A 20,947-nucleotide genomic window follows, 5' to 3' on the forward strand; every position below is an offset into this window, starting at 1 on the left:
CTTCCGTTGCTTTTCAGTTGTCATGTATACTAAAAGTACTTATTTCAAATAGTTGTCAATTTAAACAATCAAGAGAGAATTAATTATCGTTTTCTAACTTTGCCCTTAACATTAATTATTTTATTAATCACAAATCGCAATATTTGTACCTCACGCGCAAAGGTCATTTCTGTCATTTTACATCAAAGTAAACATATTACTGTCCGATGCCGGAAAAATCCTCCAAACTCTCAAACAAACAACTTCCGTCGTCTTCTTCATTTTTCTCATTTTCCCCTAAATTTTTTTCTCTTCCCATTTTGCCCTTCTACAAGATCTCTTAATCCTCCATCCCTCTATATTTTCCGGTGTAAATTTCCACCATATTCAAGGGCATTTTCGGATAATTTAATCGATTTTTTTTATTTCGCCGGAGAAGTTCCATTGGAAATGACGGGAAATATCGGGGCATGAGGTATTCGTTTGTGGGCATAGAATTATGAGGGGATCTCTTTGGCCGGAGAATTCAAGTAGTGATTCATCTACGTCAAATCCGATTCATGTACCGCTGCCGCAGCCGCCGCCGCCGCCGGGGTGGAATTCGCCTTCTCTTCCGATTGAGCAAAACCCTAATTGCAAAAACAGGTCTTTGTTTTGATCCTGAAACCCTAAAGATTGAATTTTTGTTGATTTTGGATTAATTTCATTCAAAGATCTGGAATTTAGTTTAGTTTCAGCTTATTCGATGCTAAATTTCGAGGCTTTGATTGGTTTTATTGGAAATAGAATTGGAAATTCATGATTGATCTGAGTTAATATAAATATGATATTTGCATCTTTTAATTTAATGAGACTGTGTTACACAATATTATAAACTTAGAGGCAGACCTGCAGTTGGAATTTTGTCTGGTGAACTAAGTTTGGTATTTAAGTGGAGAAGGGTTGAAGCTGAAAACAACTGTTTTTTTGGTTAATTAAAAATATTAACCAAACAATATGTGAGTTTTATCTATTATGTTGGCTTACTTATTGTTAGCTTAAAAGGGTTCATATTAATATGGATAATTGTAATGCTTATGATATGGTTGCTATTGGAATATGTCTTTGTATAAAATGATTGAACTTCAGCTTTAATTGGGGTGAGTTTAGTTTGAAACTATTTTCGCAAAGATGGGAAATGTATCAGTTTTTAATTGTTTAATGCTGTATTTAATTATATTACAATTGCGGAATAGCATAGCGGAAATGACCTTCAACTTCCCGCCTTGAGTGGGTTCTTGTGTGGGGTGGGATGGTGGTGTTTACTATATAAAAAAAGATATGTTTATGATACACATGGGTAAGTGTTGTGAGTGTTTTCTCATTTTTCTCAAAGATTTAACTTTTGTGGTTATGTACTAAGGCGCAAAATTTGTAAATTAGATCGGACAAATATGGTTGTATTTTGGTTGCTGAGGTGGTTTATTTTCTTTGCCAGATGTGGTAACGTCTTTCAGCTACTAACGAGGAGGGAGGTATCTCCTCAAACTAAACGTAGTTCTAAGAAGTTGTGGGATGAGAATTCTAAATATTGTGCTCATTCCTATGAGAAGTTAAAAATCCAAGTAGCAAGAGACCCAAGACGGGGTCTTATATCATGGTAGTTATGTTTTGTCAGCTTCTCTCTTTCCCATGAAGTTAATATAGTTGCAAATCTTCATTTTTGCTTTCTGACTTCGTCTCATCTAATTTTATCAGGGTAGAGGCAGAATCATTGAGACATTTTTCAGCTAAGTATTGTCCACTGTTGCCTCCACCTAGGTCTACAATTGCTGCGGCATTCAGTCCTGATGGGAAGACACTTGCTTCTACTCAGTCAGTCTCTCTTTTAATACATAGACATGTATAATCTATCATGTTATGCATTATAGTGTCTTGCTGCTTAGATATGAAATTATTTATCTAATAAGATCTTTGAGTCCAAGTATTCATTATATACACATTTCTAAATCCTCAGTGACTATATTCATGCCATAAAAAAAGAAAAAACTGGAATCCTTTGTCAATATTCGTGAATTGAGAACAAAGGCAAACACTCCACTTTAATCGCGCTGTGCATTTTTTTCTTTTGGCTTGTATCAAGTTCGTTGACGTATTCTGTTACCATGGTGGCAGTGGAGATCACACGGTAAAGATAATTGATTGCCAAAGCGGGAAATGCTTGAAGGTGTTAAGTGGACATCGCAGGACTCCTTGGGTGGTAAGGCTGTTTTGACATCTTCAGTCATCTGAAACAGTTGTGCTGCATTCTTGGATTATCTGATTTTCTACTTAGGAAATATATTTCAGTCCACTAGGCAATACTGATACTGATTGAAAATGCTGAGATTTTGGATTGACAATATAGTTGGCTTTACAAAATGTCGAAGTATTATATTCTTTTAACTTAATGCTTATGGATGTGCTTCTAAGATGGCTAAACTATCCTATTTGGTTTAAATATTAATGCAGATAAATGCTTGGTATCTATCTAAAAAATAGAGAGATAAATGTTTGATGTTTGCTCACAGGTCTAAACCTAATTCATTTCATTTGAACCCCACACTTATGGAAGAGGATTGAACTTTATGAGGCTTTTGTCTCTTGTCTGTAGTTTTATTTTGAAAGCCTCTGGTGGTTTTTTTTTTTTTTCACACGTCTTGGCTGTGTTGATATTTCTTCTCTTGCCTTTGAATATCTCATACCTCAATTATATTTAGCATTGTGGTTGGGACTTCTGCAGGTTCGTTTCCATCCACTGCACTCTGAGATACTTGCAAGTGGAAGTTTGGACCATGAAGTTCGTTTATGGGATGCAAAAACTGCCGAGTGTATAGGATCACGTGATTTTTGTAATAACCTGTAACATCTTAATGGCTGAACAAAAAATCATTACTCTTTACTATTTTTTTTTGTTAATTAATACATATGGGAATTTTATCCTCCAGACCGTCCTATTGCATCCATTGCCTTCCATGCCCAAGGGGAAGTTCTCGCTGTTGCTTCAGGGCACAAGGTAAGAAATTTGGTAATACATAGTGGTTTGTTCATTGCAAGTTCTGATGTAATGACGATGTTTCAATATATCGTAGCTGTATATGTGGCACTACAACAGAAGAGGGGAGGCATCTTCACCAGCTATCATACTAAAGACAAGACGTTCACTTCGTGCTGTGCATTTCCACCCACATGGCGCCCCATATCTTTTAACAGCTGAGGTGTCATTCTGGTGCTGTTACATTGAGTTTTAACTTATGAATGCCTGTAAATCTTATCAACCCTCTTGTTTTTAGGTCAATGATCTGGACTCATCAGATCCTTTAATGACATTTGCAACTTCTCTGGGTAACTTGCGGTATCCTCCTCCTACTGTGTATTTGACAGATGCTCACTCCACTTATCGATCTGCTTCAGTGAATGAATTGCCTATCATGTCTCTACCGTTCATGATCTGGCCTTCAATCGCTAGAGGTGATCCTAGAATGCCTTTGCAGCAGAGCAATGCAGACATGGGTTCTGACAGTACACAGAACAGAGCAGACACTTCTGCATCTGTCCGACTTCTCACTTACTCAACTCCTTCTGGCCAGTATGAACTTTTATTGTCCCCTGTTGAGCCAACTTTATCTCCTGCACAAGAAGCTCAGACTAGTTCCTCTGTTAGGGATACAGAGAATGCATCTAACCCTGTAGTTGATCCTATGGAGACTGATGTGCCGACTGAGGAGAGAAACAATCAGTTTTTTCCTTTCAGTGACCCTGCATACTGGGACTTACCATTCTTGCAAGGATGGTTGATTGGCCAAAGCCAAGCTGGCCGACGAGCGATTCATTCTGAGCATAGTGGTGCCACGAACATTGTATCAGCTTATGGTGAAGTAGAACATCCTCCTGCAGTTCCGTCTATCATTTCAAACAGTAATCATCCAAGGTCTGGAAGATCTGGTTCTAGGCACCATTCTTCACGCTCTAGAGCAATACCTGTTGCTGGATCTGGCGATAGTGCTGTTCCCATTAACATTGCACATAATGAAAGTGATTCTCAAGCTTTTATGAGTCGGTTCCAGTCAGAGATAGCTACTTCCCTGACTGCAGCAGCGGCTTCCGAATTGCCTTGTACTGTGAAACTCAGAGTGTGGCCTTATGATATTAATGTTCCATGTGCGCCGCTTGATGCTGAAAAATGTCGCTTAATTATACCACATGCTGTCCTCTGTAGGTGAGATAATTTCTGTTGTCGCTTAACGATACCACATGCTGTGCTTTGTAGGTTAGATAATTTCTATTGTTTCAAAGCTTTGGCTTGAGGTCTTGATATGCCTTGAAGGATACTAGGCTATTTAGCTGTTCTCATGTTGTACTAGATGCTTGATCTAATTTTCTCTTAGGGATAATTGATGATTCTCCTCTTACCGTCGTTTGACAACTCCTAATTGTTATGTCATTGTAAAACCTGACATCACGTGCAATTAACTGTCCTTAGTGCTTACATGATATACATTATTTATTTCAGTGAAATGGGTGCCCACTTTTCACCATGTGGAAGATTTTTAGCAGCTTGTGTTGCTTGTATCAGTCCTAGCATGGAAGCTGATCCTGGTTTCCATGGACAATTTCGTCATGATGCTGCAACTTCACCTACCAGACATCCAATTGCAGCCCACCCGGTTATGTATGAGCTACGTATATATTCCTTGGAGGAGGCAAAGTAAATACCCAGTCTAATGGCTTTGTTTTCTTTTCCTCTCTGCTTACACTTGCTACTTTTTTTGTCCTTCATTCGTTGTTTCTTTTCATGTCTTTGTTTGGTGGTCATTTGGGAACGTTATTTCGCTGTTGCAGTTTTGGTAGGGTGCTTGCATCTCGACTAATTAGAGCTGCTCATTGTTTGACTTCAATTCAGGTTAGTACTCCTCGGGCTCTGCACATATTGGTTTATAATCCTAAATTATGTTTTGTGATAAGATTTTGTGGTTTTCTGGGAGTATGAACTATAGACGATTTTCTTGTTGGAGCATTTTTGTCTTAAACCTTTGAGGAAGTAAAAGCAAAATATGAATTGTTAGATGAGAACAAAAATGAAGGGGAAGCTCTCTCTTTATTTTGTTTGGATATGAAGTTTAAAACTGGTTGAGCACTTGTTCAATAAGAAATTGTGTCCTGGGCACAAATGTTGATCCTTCCTTTGGAGAATAGAATTTCTTTTTTGTTTAAAGTTCCTATAGGTTGGTCGTGTACCTTATCTTGTTTCATTCACTTCTATACTTCGTTATATTTGATTTTGCTTACTGTTTAGTTATAAAGGTAGTTCTTTCGTGCATTGTTATTTGCACAAAAAGAATCTAACTTTTTCCTGGATAAAGAAATGTGTCTCCACGTGATTTCACTAGTTAAGAGATGTTCACAATGGCATTTTTATGAAATAGACCTTTAAATTGCAGTAATAATTGCTCTTATGGACTGAAATGTTATCTTTCTGATATGAGAAACTGATTGTGGGCTCCACATCTATTGAAAATGCAGTTTTCTCCAACTTCTGAGCATCTTTTACTTGCCTATGGACGTCGCCATGGTTCACTTCTGAAAAGTATAGTGATTGATGGAGATACAACTCTACCTGTTTACACTATTCTTGAGGTGAGTACCTGATTATATCCTGGCTTCTTATGGAATGCCAGTTTTCACCACCACCAAGACTGGGTCATGGTAGCACACTTCTTATTTTCGGACATCGTAAAAATGATTGACATAATTATATGACTTATGGAAGTTTCAAGAGTTTGGTTTTAAACCTGATAAGGTTTTTGTTCTGTCACTTAATTTCTTATAAGTTCTTCAATATATTTCATCTACTCTTTGCAAACATGCAAGGGGTTTTGACTTCTTAACCTCTGAGCCAATCAATCTAGGTTATGAACAGTTGGTTCTAGAGTGTAGTTAATAACAGAGGGTTTGCCATATAATTCCTTCTGACCCGTGTTGCGTCACCCATGTTTCACTATGGTATGTCCATGAAGGTTTGATAATTGATATGGCACGAGAATATGTTGTACACTATTTACAAATTAGATGAATTTAAATTACATTCCACAACTTTGAAGAATTTACCTTTGATTCATGCTACTATGTTTTTCTTCTCTTTGTACAGAAAACTCAAATTGCCATTTTCTTCTTCACATCTGTCATTGGTCACATGACATGTTGGTTGATCTAATTTAATCTCCTGTACCTGTCATATAGTATGACATAAATGGGATTGTGGAGACTATTTTCAATTGCACTGCAACCTAAACTAAATTTAGAAGCACAACGTCATTTCCTTATTAAAAAGGGAAGAAGAAGTACAACCTCCGTTGGTCCAAAACAAGTTGGGGTGGGCTAGGTGAAGTGATGCAGAATATTTTTAACTTTAGAAAGACTGGATTTAAGTTGATGAAGGTGGGGCTAGATGAACTGGAGCTACTATAGCTTGATGTGCAAGTGCATTAACAATGTGTTAAGGACACTTTTAAGGTTGAAGAGGCCCAATTTAATTAGTTTACTAGTATGTCACGATAATTTCTTCTTTTGTGTTGATGCACTTTGTTTTTGAACAACTTAAAAAGGAAGAATTATGCTCCTGCTCACATTTTACTGAGATTATTTGGCTGAACCTGAAAGAAGAATGAATTTGGTTTGTTCACAATAGCGGTGTATATATTTATTGTCTCTAGTTGATTCAGATTGTGTGTCTTTGAATCAGGTCTATAGAGTTTCGGATATGGAACTTGTGAGAGTTCTTCCCAGTGCAGAGGATGAGGTTAACGTTGCTTGTTTCCATCCTTTGGTTGGTGGTGGCCTAGTATATGGAACTAAGGTAGTTATGCAGGCATTGTATGAGTTTCTCATTTTTTGGTTTCAACTGTAAAATTGTTCATATTCTCAAAAGTATTCATCTTTTTTTTTTTTTTTAACCTTAAATTGTGCAGGAAGGAAAATTGAGGATCCTCCAATTTGATAAATCAAATGGTTTGGACTGTACAGTATCCTGTTCCCCTGATGAAGACATGCTCGAGGTAGTCTACAGCTTGAATTCAAAGTTTATCTTATTCTGGTTGGACTTTTATTAATCATGACTTTAGTAGAGCAACAACTTGATCCTGCTGCACCAATTGGATTTTTTTTGGGGGTGGGGGATGATTGGTTGGTGGGTACAGTCAGGAGTATTTGATATCATAAGCTCTCTTTCTTAATATACTTTAGATTAAGTTGTTGGAGGGTGGGGATTTGAAAATCAGTCGGGAAACGTGACTGATCACATACACTCGTAACAACCATTAAAGGTAACAGAGAGAAAATGAAAAGGGGAAGAATAGTAGTCCAAAAATTGAGCTAGCTTTGTATGAATTAAGGGCGGAAAGAGAGAATCAGGATATGGACACTCCAGTTACCAACTCCCTCTAGTGATGTGGTTGCACCTTTGGGAACCGAAGCCAGTCATCAAGTTTATTTGCATAATTTTGTGTCAACTAGAACTGTAATACAACAACATGCCCAGTGCAATTCCACAAGTGAGGTCCGGGATGTATGCAAACCTTACTCCTACCTTTACGGGGTAGAGAGGTTGTTTTTGATAGACAGCTAGAACTAAATTCTTTAACCAAAAAATAATAGTTGTCCATAACTGATGCCCTGGGGGTTTTGGTGTGGGATATTCATTTCTATTAATGACTTTGTTATTTTGCAAATGTGATGCAGGTCCCAACATATGCTTTAGAAGGCTAGAAACTGTTGAAGTTAGCAGATGGTTGTAGTTGTAAAATTTGGTAACTATCTCTTTTCCTTTCCATGTTTCTGTCAATTGTTGACATATTGATGCTTCTGGCTTCTTTCCTATGCTTTCACATACATCCTTATGAGTTGAAAACCTGCTTCTTGAAACCGATTTTGGATGAGAGCCCTTATGGATTGGGGGTGTTTGACTAAGATTTAGATATGTTCGTTGATCTACTTGATAGGAGGAAACATATGACTAAATAGTATGTTTTTTATGTCTATTTTATTTTCAATCCATGAACCAATTTGTGTTTTGATATAACCCTGAAATTTATCAAAACAACTATCCATAATAGAAAAAACATCAAATAACAGTTTGGAGGGAAGTACCAAACTGATGGAATTTGAAAGTCAATTCACCCGGGAAAGTTGATTCAAGTGCCACCGGGTTGCATGAATTCCAATTCTTCATTTGTTTTAATTTCAGTCCCGAGTCATGTTCTGTCATCTTTAACCATCACTGTCAAATAATTTTTTCATGAGAGAGTAGGGGTATACATCTTGATTATGTTCTTTTGATGTTCCTCTGAAACATTTCGTTCTTTGTCTAACATATACGATTATTCAGGGTGTTACGAAAATATACATATCAGGACAATGACTGGTGGCTTCAAAGTTGAGTGTGTTGCTGATGGTTTGCTGTATAGTTGGTTGAATGCGTGCCACTGGTGGCAAAGAGAGGATTTTTACTTCCGGTTGTGTACTTACATTAGACATTACAGACTGACTGATCTTTTTCGTGCTATGAGGCAGTGCAAAAAACGTTGTGCTTAAGGTGGCTTCAGGAGAGCCGAGAAAATACTAACATGATAGAAGAGGAAATGTCGTCGAAAAGTTGGGATGGGTGAAGAAGTTTGCTGTGTCTACAAGTTTGACATTTCGTTGTATTGATATATGGCTTCAAATGTACATCAGAAATTGAAATAGACTAGTTGGTTTTCTTTCAAGTGAAGGTTAAAGAGAGAAAAAAATGAAAATTTCCAGTCACAAACATGCAAGTGTTTATATGTATTCAACATTTTGTACTTTTTAATGGTTTCTGTTTTGTAGACTAATGGTAAAAGAAAGAAAAAGAAAAGAGTTGGTTTTCCATTTTTACTATAAATTGAATTCTATCAAGTTTGATTTGACAAAATTATGTAGTTAATCTACTTTAATTGGTATATGTTCATTAGATGGTAAAGGGGGATAATATAAATACTTCATCAATTTCAATTCACTTGTCTTATTTTGATTTGACACACGATAAATAGATTGAAACGAAGGGAGAGAATATGTATGTGTTTAGTTTAAGTTCTCTCTATGAATTGGTGGAGATATTGGAACCTTTCAGAAAATATGGTTTGAGTTGAGGGTTTATTGGAAATGACTTTATAGTAAAATAAAGGTAAAACGGCATACACACTACACATTCAGAGAATCTGATACTATTAGATTGAGTCTACTATATTCTGAGTTTCATATCTACTTTTTTTAAAAAAGGGAATAAGGGATGAAGTAATACTGAAATTTTTTTTTACTATTTAACTAGACAAAATTATACTCTAGTTTTTCAAAAAGAAATTTTCAAATCCAACTTATCTGTTTTCTAACTTACTTTTCACTTTTAAAATTATATTTAGAAATATTCAAGTCTTCTAATTGAAACATACTTTGTCCTTGAACCACATTAATGACATATTTTTCCCTTTAGCTTCACATTAGATTTTAAAGTCGGTCAATCATCTTCTTTTTTCGTTCTTACTCAGAGATTTCAGATTTAAGATTTCTTTGAATATGTAGACACATTTATTAAAGTACATTTTACGATTTCTTAGTGACAACTCAAATTTAGTAGAACTCTAATACTAACATTAAACACCGAGTATTTACAGCATGTGCTTTATATCACTTTAAAATGTCAAAACCATCCAACACAAATATTGGGGACTATATACAATTCATTTCTTGAAATAGTCATATTTGAGAGAGGATAATGTGATGAGTAATATTGGCCAATGGAATGGACTGAAGACCACCATCAATAAGGGTGATGGTGGTCTTCTTCATCTTCACTTACCCTTAAACCCCAGCCCTTCTCTTCTTCTTTTCTTTACTCAAAAACCCAATTCTTTAAACCCTTTAAATCCACTCTCTTCTCATTTTCAGAAGCAGCAGCCCCTTCATATCTGCTGCAGCAGGTCTTCTAGTAAGTGGGACTCAAATGCTGAGTCTATCAAGAACCAGAATTTTAGTAATCTTGAAGATGAGGAAGAGGAGCTTGATGAGGATGGATACTTGGAACAAGGAGCTCAATTTTTTGCTGAGTATATTGAAAGTATTTGGATTTTTAAGGTAGTAACTTTTCTGCTTCTCCCTTTTATTTCTTGAATTATAAACTTGTGTTCCTGTTTTTTTCCTGTGAAGTTGGGTTTCTTTTTGGCATTTTGGGTTTGCTGCTTTAAGTTTGGATTTTTTTGCATGGATATGGAGTTTTGACATTTTTGGGTACTTGAATTTTGGGTTTTGAGCTTTAAGTTTGGATTTTTTTGCATGGATATGGGGTTTTGACATTTTGGAGTACTTGAATTTTGGGTTTTGAGCTTAAAGTTTGGATTTTTTTGGCATGGATATGGAGTTTTGACATTTTTAGGTACTTCTTGGATTGAAGGAAGATGAGGTTTTTGTGGAATCTGTACTTTAACCTGAATCCATTTTTTTTTCTCTGAGAAAGATGAAGTATGTTGTTTTGTATTTTTTTCATGAAATAAGATGTTAGTGTAAAGTGATGCTTTTGGATTATGTTGAGACTGAACCAGATTGCTTTTGGTATTTAGATACACGAGCTTGATTTTGAATTGAGTGAATTTAGTATAATGTTTTCTTGAAATGATAGGTTGTGTTCTTTGAGTTCTAATTGTTGAAGTACATGATTCTAACTTAGTGAATTTAGTATAAAACAGTTGACTATTCCAAGATTTTCCGTTATGAAACAACGTGTAGAGTGTACATGGCCTTACCCCTACTTTGTGAAGGTAGAGAGGTTGTTTCCGATAGGCTCCAAAGTAACTTCCGTTGAAGTAAAAAGTAGGATGCTCACGATAATGAAGGCATAGGTTAGGATATAAGAGAATCAGTATCAAAAATTCAAGAACTTCAACATTGAACTAGTTTCCTATTCTAATTATTCTTCTGAGATCTTCCATGAGTTTCGGACGTTCTTCCTGTATATGGTAGGTTAATGGAATATATTACCATTTGTCCTCAAACGTCCTCCGCCCAACGGCCCAAGCTTTTCTTCTAGTCTTATGCCCTATAGAATCTTCCAAAATCTGAAAGTTTCCCCTATCCACTGTCCATGTCCAATATCCTGGCTCCACCGCAACTTATGAGTATAAATCGTGCATTATCTAACTGCAGTACTACTAACCAGGATCGAGGCTTTGGACTAGAAAGGCTCTTTGATTCTTGAAAAATCTGTTAATATAATCATTTAAGAGCTATGCTCGATGTGTTCTTCTATGCTTTCAGTAGCTTTCTTTTCACTACATTTTTGACTGACTTCCTAAGTATAGCTATCTAACTAGTGACTAGTCTTGCTAAAACGTTCTCGAGTAGAAATTGAAACGTAGGTAAGATGATTTTTGTCAAATAACTTACAAGTTATCATTCTTGGCCAGTGCAGGTTTTCTGCTCCTACGGTTTTGTGTTTCTACCAATTCTAATAGTATTGATTTCTACTGGAGGAGCTAAAGCTTTTGTTATGGCATTCGCCCTTCCCATTGGACAATCCACACTTTTTTTTGCAATCCAAAAGATACTGGACGTGATACAAAACAAACCAACGCGCAAGAGTACAACTAAGAAGAGACAACGCGCTGCTCCCACCTCAAGCAAGACAAACTTTTGGAGAAGAGGAGGAAGCTCCAAGACACGAAAGAGAAAGACGGGCTATCAATCATGGGTGTCCAACAATGACGTTTCAGCTAGTAAGGATGACCGAGAGGTATCTAGATATGGAGGGTGGGATGAACTTGATCAAGAAATGCAATCTAGCAAAAGTTCATTTGAAAGTTCAGATAAATCATCAGCTGAAACATCAAAAATACCTATGGAAAAGGGTAAGTTAAGTAGCCCAGAAGCGACTAGCGATACACCCCTTTTGTTAAGATTATTGATTTCCATGTTCCCATTCTTGGCTTCATGGACTAAGTTGCTATAAATAGACAGCTTTTGTTGTCAATTTGAGTTACTCCAGTGCAAAGGCGGAGCTAGATTTTTGAGTCTATGAGTTCTGGATGTAGAACACATAGCTTACTGGATTCTCAATAAACTATATATGTATACATATTAAGTGGATTTTTAAGCACAAATACAGAGTTCTAGCCTAGATTTTTGAGTCTGAGAGTTCTGAATGTAGAAAACACAGCTTATTGGATTCTCGATATGTATACATATTTAGTGGCTTTTTAAGCACAAATACAGAGTTCGAGCCAAAATAGTATATGCTCATAACAGATGTGCAAAAAAAGTGATGGTTTAATTGGAGCAGCCCATCAGGCGTTACTGAACTCGGTAAGCACTGGCCCGTTATCCTTCCACTGCACAGAGCGGGAGCTGTTCGTTGCTCTGTGAAACCAGCCTCACGCAGTCCACCCCGCTTTAGGAATCAAGCAGCCCATTCTTTCGATTGAGCCACGTGATCCAACTCTGCGCTTGGAGAGGGCAGGCCAGACACTAGCCCACCAAGTCCAACCATCTGGTACAGCCCAACATTCCACCACACTAATGCCCCCACTTGGGTTACAAGCTCACGCTACTGAGCTCGGCGATAATATAAGGTTCATCAGATCAAAATATAGTACCAAAGTTTGGTTTACATTTTCGATGTGGTACTTACAAAGACAAAAACAAAAGCTTAATTTTATTCAATGAGTGGATAAAATATAGAATAAAGTATTTTATTGGATCTTTAATTAAAGACTTATCTTATTTACTAATTATGAAATTAGACCGAGGCAAACATAATATATCTAAAGGAAGCACAATTCTATTAATTCTCAAACTATACTTCATTTTTAATTCTGCTAGTGTATTAGCAACAATTTCATCTACCAATAACTATGTTCTATGCTTATGTCTCAAAATAAGTAAGAAACAAATATACAAATTCTCACTAATTGCACATTTTTTAATTTCAAATCTCGATTATATTAAAATAGCTATATCTCCGACCTAAATGAGTTTGGATCATCTGCTATATGAATCATCAATGATCATATTTCTCCACTTAAGTTTAAGTCATGTTTGTCTACCACAATAATAACAAAATTGTGAGATAATCGAAGGGTAAAAAACTACGAAAATAATGCTAATATAAAACGTGGTGGTTTAATTGGAGCAGCCCATCAGGCGTTACTGGACTTGGAAGACACCGACTCGTTATCCTTCCACTGCTCAGAGCGGGAGCTGTTCGTTGCTCTGTGAAACCAGCCTCACGCGATCCACCCCACTTTAGGAATCAAGTAGCCCATTTCTTCAATTGGGCCACGTGATCCAACTCTGAGCTTGGATAGGGCAAGCCAGAAATTAGCCCATCAAGCCCAACCATCTGGGACAGCCCAACATTCCACCACTTTAATGCCCCCATTTGGGTTACAAGCCCACATTACTAAGCTCAGCAAACAATACATTCATCTGTTCTATCAAAAAGAACTAAATGTTCCTATTCTATAACGATGTGGGATGAATTCAGTTCAGTCTCAAAAAGGAATGCTAGTGTGTACATTTTCTCTACTTATATAATAACCACTGCTAAAGGTAACATTGTGAATGATGAAACCATTCTAAGTAATAGTAATACTCCCTCCGTTTCAATTTATATGATATTAGTTAAGTGAATACGAAGTTGGAGAAAGAATTAATCAATATATGTACTTCATTATTAGAATACTCCCTCTGTTTCAATAACCACTTACACTTTCTACACTATAGTGAATTAGTTGAAATATGTACACACCACAGTTTTAGAGAAGACTATGTAAACCTCATTTGATGAATTAATTTTCTGCTCTAGCTACTTTGGAATAAGCTAACTTGAAACAAATAATTTTCCAAAAGTAAAACATTTTTTATATATATAAGTATTTGATAAGCAAAATTAAAGGTTGCTACATTATTAAGAGTTCTTTCCATGATAAACTTGGAAAAAGAACACACAACTCAACAAAAAGCACTATAACATTAATGAAAACTCAAATCATCATCTCATTTAAAAGATTAAACTTTTTAATGAAAGTATATTTTATTATATAATGTCACAACACGTTATATTTCAAGTGTGGGCCTGATTCTTTTTTCATTACTTAAGCGTAGACAGAAGGATTGGCGAGGAGGTATGCTTCAACAATCTTGAAAAGTTCCATGCCTTGTTTTTGGCCTTCATTGTGTTCTTCATCCTTCAACACATAATCACCTTTTGTGTGGTACTCAGTTATAGACTTACAAACACATCCTCCATTTCCATGAGCTTCAAATTTGAGATCATAGGAAATGGACTCAAGTTTGTCTCCAAGAACATCTCCTTCAATCATTGAATATTTGGTCACCAAATTCTTGTCATCAACAACATGAATCTTGTGCTTCAAGTACTTGATTGGTGAACCTGCAATTATTCCCAAAAATGAACATAACGAGCCGAAGGTCTATTAGAAATAACCTCTTTACTCCACAAAAGATAGGTTATGGTCTACATATACATCCGTCTCCCCAGACCTCACTTGTGAAAATATACTGATATATTCATTGTAGTATTTTCTTGGAAAACTTTAAAGTTAACATTTTGATCAATGCAATAGAATTTTTGATAGGAAAGTCACATTGCCTGATATTTTAGGTATGAAACTTTTATAGTCGAAATACGTTAAAATGTACTTTTAACCCTTCACTTAAAGAATTTAAATTTAATTAGTCCTATTTACTAACGGTGCAAAAAATATTTACACAATCAGATCAATTATTATATTACCTTCAACAAAGTTCATCTTTTTGATGCTTCCATCTCCCTCAGCCTCAATATTTTTAACTTGTGGCATCAACTTAGGAATAAGATTGTCAGAATCAACAACCAAAGCTTTGAACAACCTAGTAGGGGCAACTGGTGTTGTGGTCTCATGTGTATAGGAAGTGACACCCATGATGTTATTAGAGATATTGAACACAAAAAAGGATATATAAAATGTTATGTGTGAGAATGTTGTGAGGTGTGTGATAATGAAATATTGTTAGATGGTATTTTATAGGTGAAAAAAACAAGTGACAGTCTAGAGTTAAATCAACAATTAATTCCTTTTACCTTAATTTCAACATTCAAAGTAGTCCATTTTTGACATTTGTGTCATTTTATCTAGATGTTCTTGAAATGTACATTCTTTTTATATTAAATTAATAGTACTATCTTAGATAATATCATTGGAGAATTTTATGTTTTATTTGATTTTCTGTCTGATGTTTGATACGCGTATTAGAGTCGGATAGGGTCTTGTTTGAGAGGAAGCGTTCTCTATCGAAAAAAATTTCATACACAAAGTTTGAACCCAAAATAGTTAATTAAAGAAAGAGCAACTCCATCCACTGTCGCCGTACTCGCGCGGAAAGCTTTATGTCAAATGGTCTAACAATGAGGCTTACTGACACATGGGTGATGGGTATATTATATTCATGTGTTCAAACCTACAAAGTTTTATTTCTATTTTTTAACTCTATTAGTTCATCAATTATATAAGGTATGTTTTATAGACCAAACAAGAGAGTACAGTTCAAAAGACTAGTTTGATTATTTATTTAGTTATATATTCATTTACATTATCCTTTTTAATGGATGCTAGAAAATTGACACATAAATGATTTGTGGTTAATAAATCTCTTTCATCTTACTTATAAATTGAATTCTTCATGAGTAAGTTAAGACAAAGTATTAATGTGAAAAAAAAGAAGCATATGAAGTTACTCTTAGAACCTAAATAACTGTACTAATAATATGACTAAAACATAATCGGCTTTAATTAAGTATTTTTCCCGCTAGTTTACTCCTTTTCTTATAAAAGTTCATTATTTATATTATTTAATACTAAATATAAAAAGATAATCTAGTGAATTCTTTAGCTTTTAACAAAACGATTTTTTTTTAGAAAGTCTACAAATTAATTCAAATATCCCACTATCTATGTTGTAAAAGGCATAATAAATATGTCTTATGTCCAAATAACATAATATATATCTAAAGAAAACAAAATTCTATTAATTTTCAAACTATACTTGCGTTTCTAATTCTGCTAGTATATTAGCAACAATTTCATCTACCAAAAATTATGATCTATCCTTATGTATCAACTCTCAAATAAGTAAGAAACAAATATACAAATCCTCACTAATCGTGCTTTTTTATTTTAAATTTCGATTATATAAAAATAGCTATATCTCGATCCTAAATGAGTTGAGATCTGGTATATGAATCATCAATAGTCATATTTCTCCACTTAAGTATATGCCATTTTAGTCTACCACAATAACAACAACAAAGTGGTGAGATAATCGAAAGATAAAAAACTACAAAAATAATGTTACTGTATAGTACGAGTATGAAGGGAAAGGAAAGTACGATGCACCAACATTATCCCGCATGAATGCGAGACAACGTTGAACTATCTACTAACCTTCTACCGTAATACAAAATAATAAAAAAATGGTGGTTTAATTGGAGCAGCCCATCAGGCGTTACTGGACTTGAAGAGCACCGGCTCGTTATCCTTCCACTGCACAGAGCGGGAGCTGTTCGTTGCTCTGTGAAACCAGCCTCACGCAGTCCACCCCACTTTAAGAATCAAGCAGCCCAATTCTTCAATTGGGCCACGTGATCCAACTCTGAGCTTGGATAGGGCAAGCCAGAAATTAACCCACTAAGCCCAACCATCTGGGACGGCCCAACATTCCACCACATTAATGCCCCCATTTGGGTTACAAGCCCACATTAACAAGCTCGGCGAACAACACTATTTCTAATTCTATTAAAAAGCACCAAATGTTCCTATTCTATAACGATGTGGGATAAATTCATTTCAGTCTCAAAAAGGAATGCTAGTGTGTGTATTTTCTCTACTAAAGGTAACATTGTGAATGATGCAACCATTCTACGTAACAGTAATACTATTTTCGTTTCAATTTATATGATATTATTTAACTGAATGTTATGCTTGAGAAAGAATTAGTCGATATATGTTCTTCATAATAGTATTAGTCGAAACATTCTACATAATAGTACTACTCCCTCCGTTTCAATAACCACTTACACTTTCTATACTATAATAAATTAGTTGAAATATGTATCCACTAACCGGTCACCACAGTTTTAGAAAAGACTATATAAACCTCATTTGAGTTATCAATTTTCTGCCATAGGTACTTACTTAACTTGAAACAATTAATTTTCGAAAAGTAATACATTTTTTTATATAAGTATTTGATAAGCAAAATTTAAGGTTGCTTACATTATTAAGAGTTCTTCCCATGATAAACTTGGAAAAAGAACACACAACTCAACAAAAAGCACTATATCATTAATGAAAACTCAAACCATCATCTCATTTAAAAGATTAAACTTTTTAATGAGAGTATACTTTATTATATGATGTCACAATACGTTATATTTCACGTGTGGGCCTGATTCTTTTTTCATCACTTAAGCGTAGATAGAAGGATTAGCGAGGAGGTATGCTTCAACAATCTTGAAAAGTTCCATGCCTTGTTTTTGGCCTTCATTGTGTTCTTCATCCTTCAACACATAATCACCTTTTGTGTGGTACTCAGTTATAGACTTGCAAACACATCCTCCATTTCCATGAGCTTCAAATTTGAGATCATAGGAAATGGACTCAAGTTTGTCTCCAAGAACATCTCCTTCAATCATTGAATATTTGGTCACCAAATTCTTGTCATCAACAACATGAATCTTGTGCTTCAAGTACTTGATTGGTGAACCTGCAATTATTCCCAAAAATGAACTTAATGAGCCGAAGGTCTATAAAAAATAACCTCTTTACTCCACAAAAGATAGGTTATGGTCTACATACATCCGTCTCCCCAGACCTCACTTGTGAAAATATACTGATATGTTTGTTGTAGTATTTTCTTGGAAAACTTAAAAGTCAACATTTTGATCAATGCAATAGAATTTTTGATAGGAAACTCACACGTTTGATATTTCAGGTAATAAAACTCTTATAATCGAAATACGTTAAATGTATTTTAACCCTTCACTCAAAGAATTTAAATTTAATTAGTCACATCCACTAACGGTGCAAAAAAATAATTACACAATCAGACCAATTATTATATTACCTTCAACAAAGGTCATCTTCTTGATGCTTCCATCTCCCTCAGCCTCAATATTCTTAACTTGTGGCATCAACTTAGGGATAAGATTCTCAGAATCAACAACCAAAGCTTTGAATAACCTAGTAGGGGCAACTGGTGTTGTGGTCTCATGTGTATAGCTAGTGACACCCATGATGTTATTAGAGATATTGAAGACACAAAAAAAGGATATATAAAATGTTATGTGTGAGAATGTTGTGAGTTGAGTGATAATGAAATATTGTTAGATGGTATTTATAGGTGAAAAAAAGAAAGTTACACTCTTAGAGTTAAATCAACAATTAATTCCTTTTACCTTACTTTCAACATTCAAAGTAGTCCATTTTTGACATTTGTGTCATTTTATCTAGATGTTCTTGAAATGTACATTCTTTTTATATTAAATTAATAGTACTATCTTAGATAATGTCGTTGGAGAATTTTGTGTTTTATTTGATTTTTCACTTGATATTTGGTGCTCGTATTAGAGCCGGATATGGCACTGTTTGAGAGGTAGCGCTCCCTACCAAGAATTTTTTTCATACCTAAAACTTAAATCTGAAATCTTTGATTAAGAAAAGAGCAGCTTCATCCATTGCACTGCTCGCGGAGAACTTTATGTTAAATGGTCTAACAATGAGGCTTACTGACACATGGTTATGGGTATATTATATTCAGTGTTCAAACCTTCAATGTTTTTTTTAACTCTATTACTCCCTCCGTCCTATTTTATATGTCACATTTTTACTTTGCACCTATATTAAGAAATGATATAACTTTACCTTTCTACCCTTATTTAATGTTTTCTTAGATAAACTTTATTAATAAATGACAAGATTAATTAACTATTCTATCAAGGATATAAGAGGCAAAATATGGTAATTTATGCATAAATTTTATAAAATGACAAGTATTGTGGTCCAACTACTTATAGAAAGAAATGACATATAAAATGGGACGGAGAAAGTAGTAGTTCATCAATTATATAAGGTATGTGTTATAGACCAAATAAGAGAGTACACTTCAAAAGATTAGTTTGATTATTTAGTTTATATATTCATTTACATTATTCTTTTTAATGGATGATAGAAAATTGACACATAAATGTATAGTGGTTAATAAACTTCCTTTTATCTTTGCTTATAAATTGAATTCTTGAGTAAGTTAAGACAAAGTATTAATGTGAAAAAGAAATGAGAATTTTGGATCACTCAGGTTTTTGGTTTTCCTTCATGACATTCACTATTTATTTAGAGTAAGAAGAAAATATTTTTTGAAGAATATTTAGGTATAATATAGACAAATACTATATGACATCGATCTCATGCTCAACTCTCAATCTTGATTCCGAATTGAGACCCAATCTTAATTTGAGTTTGAGTTGGAATATGGAGTCAAGGTTGGGGTTGGCAATAAGCTGTGTCGGGGTCTAGAGTTAGGGTCGAAATTAGGAGTCAAGTTCTGGGTCAAAGTTGAGAGTTGGTATTCGACACTCAATGGTGAGGTTAAAAGATAGTTTTGGAGAAAAAATTCCTTACTTTACGAAGAGAAGTCATTTTTCTAAAATTTGATTAAAAATAAGTCTATTTAGAAAACATTTCTAAAACATTTAAATCAACCAAACATGAAAAAATTTAAAATATTTTTCTTCGTACCAAACACATCCTAAATAACATAGATCATAGCTTAATTTGTCCAACTCAAAGTTTTTTTTTATTTGCTTATTTATTTTCATTATTATTAGTTACCAAATCAAACTATTAAAGTTTTTTTCTTTTATATATGTGTATCAAACAAATGAAACCCAAAAAACTGTTTTTTTTTAAAATGTTGTGATGTAAGTTCTTTTATGGGTCAACTAGGAAAATGCCCGAAACGACCCGCCATTTATTTCAATTTAAAATTTAGGATTAAATTTTAAATAGAATTGCTTTTAAAATTTATCAGTCAAATAGAAACTACTATTCCTCAAAATTTTAATTCTACTTTTAAAAAAAAAAAACTTATAACAAAAAAGATTTTTCAAAATAATTAGGTTCTTAAAAAACAGCATACCTAATATTGAAAGCTATAAGGGAATCTATGTATTATTTTATGAAGACAATTGAAAGTATAATAACTAAATCCTGCATAAAATAATCAATAAATTTCTCATAACTAATTCATGTATTACTAAATTGCATAACTCTAATAAGTTACCAAACAACCCCTAATTATTTTATTCATTCCATCATATTTTTTGGTGATCGAGTATATGATAGTTGTGAAATTACACTAGATTTGTTGTTGTCGTTGTTGCAGCAATCAAACATGACCTAATTTAGTTATTAATATGAGTTGTAATAGAATGATTGAAATTCCTCCACTCTTAATTAGAGGCCTTGATTCAAACTCTGAGTATAAAAAAAATTATTAAAAATGTCACCCTCATAAATAATCATGCAATGCATGAATCCTGAATTAATTGAGCTTCACTTCCACTACCAAATATATATATTTTTAGCAATCAAATATTTTATCTTCTATAGTAGAAGGCTGAGTGCATACAAAATCATTGCTACTTTCACATTACTAATTGGCTTAGTCAAGATTTCGACATTTAAATTTTATTTGATCCTTTCCTAATTTCAACCCATTTTTAGCTTTGGCGTAATAATGTGACGCGTTGTATTGCTTATCCTTCCTTATTTTTATAATATTTTGTCTTTTAAATTCGATTACTATTTATTGTTTTTTATACTTTTAT

At 34.4% G+C, this 20,947-nt stretch overlaps 4 protein-coding genes across 4 annotated transcripts; 2 read left to right on the plus strand and 2 right to left on the minus strand.

The window, feature by feature from the left end:
• Positions 1-218: 218 nt before the first annotated feature.
• On the plus strand, positions 219-8,931 carry LOC125851232 (uncharacterized). The gene is made up of 15 exons (XM_049531002.1): positions 219-624; positions 1,457-1,618; positions 1,717-1,833; positions 2,134-2,218; positions 2,741-2,849; positions 2,946-3,013; positions 3,090-3,215; positions 3,291-4,216; positions 4,511-4,705; positions 4,840-4,900; positions 5,521-5,634; positions 6,740-6,853; positions 6,966-7,052; positions 7,735-7,802; positions 8,381-8,931. The coding sequence occupies exons 1-14, from the start codon at positions 479-481 to the stop codon at positions 7,759-7,761; spliced, it is 2,337 nt and encodes a 778-aa protein (XP_049386959.1). The 5' UTR covers positions 219-478; the 3' UTR covers positions 7,762-7,802; positions 8,381-8,931.
• Positions 8,932-9,746: 815 nt separating this feature from the next.
• LOC125851280 (uncharacterized) lies at positions 9,747-12,264 on the plus strand. The gene is made up of 2 exons (XM_049531065.1): positions 9,747-10,146; positions 11,477-12,264. Exons 1-2 carry the CDS (start codon positions 9,793-9,795, stop codon positions 12,011-12,013), a joined length of 891 nt encoding a protein of 296 aa, XP_049387022.1. The 5' UTR covers positions 9,747-9,792; the 3' UTR covers positions 12,014-12,264.
• Positions 12,265-13,928: 1,664 nt separating this feature from the next.
• On the minus strand, positions 13,929-15,053 carry LOC125851252 (pathogenesis-related protein STH-2). The gene is made up of 2 exons (XM_049531036.1): positions 14,819-15,053; positions 13,929-14,455 (listed from the first exon to the last, which is right to left on the minus strand). Exons 1-2 carry the CDS (start codon positions 14,985-14,987, stop codon positions 14,157-14,159), a joined length of 468 nt encoding a protein of 155 aa, XP_049386993.1. The 5' UTR covers positions 14,988-15,053; the 3' UTR covers positions 13,929-14,156.
• Positions 15,054-17,273: 2,220 nt separating this feature from the next.
• Positions 17,274-18,425, minus strand: LOC125851253 (pathogenesis-related protein STH-2-like). Its single transcript, XM_049531037.1, has 2 exons — positions 18,187-18,425; positions 17,274-17,826 (listed from the first exon to the last, which is right to left on the minus strand). The coding sequence occupies exons 1-2, from the start codon at positions 18,353-18,355 to the stop codon at positions 17,528-17,530; spliced, it is 468 nt and encodes a 155-aa protein (XP_049386994.1). The 5' UTR covers positions 18,356-18,425; the 3' UTR covers positions 17,274-17,527.
• Positions 18,426-20,947: the final 2,522 nt, after the last annotated feature.

Source organism: Solanum stenotomum, unplaced genomic scaffold (genome assembly GCF_019186545.1).
Source record: "Solanum stenotomum isolate F172 unplaced genomic scaffold, ASM1918654v1 scaffold23673, whole genome shotgun sequence".
Classification (NCBI taxonomy): domain Eukaryota; kingdom Viridiplantae; phylum Streptophyta; class Magnoliopsida; order Solanales; family Solanaceae; genus Solanum; species Solanum stenotomum.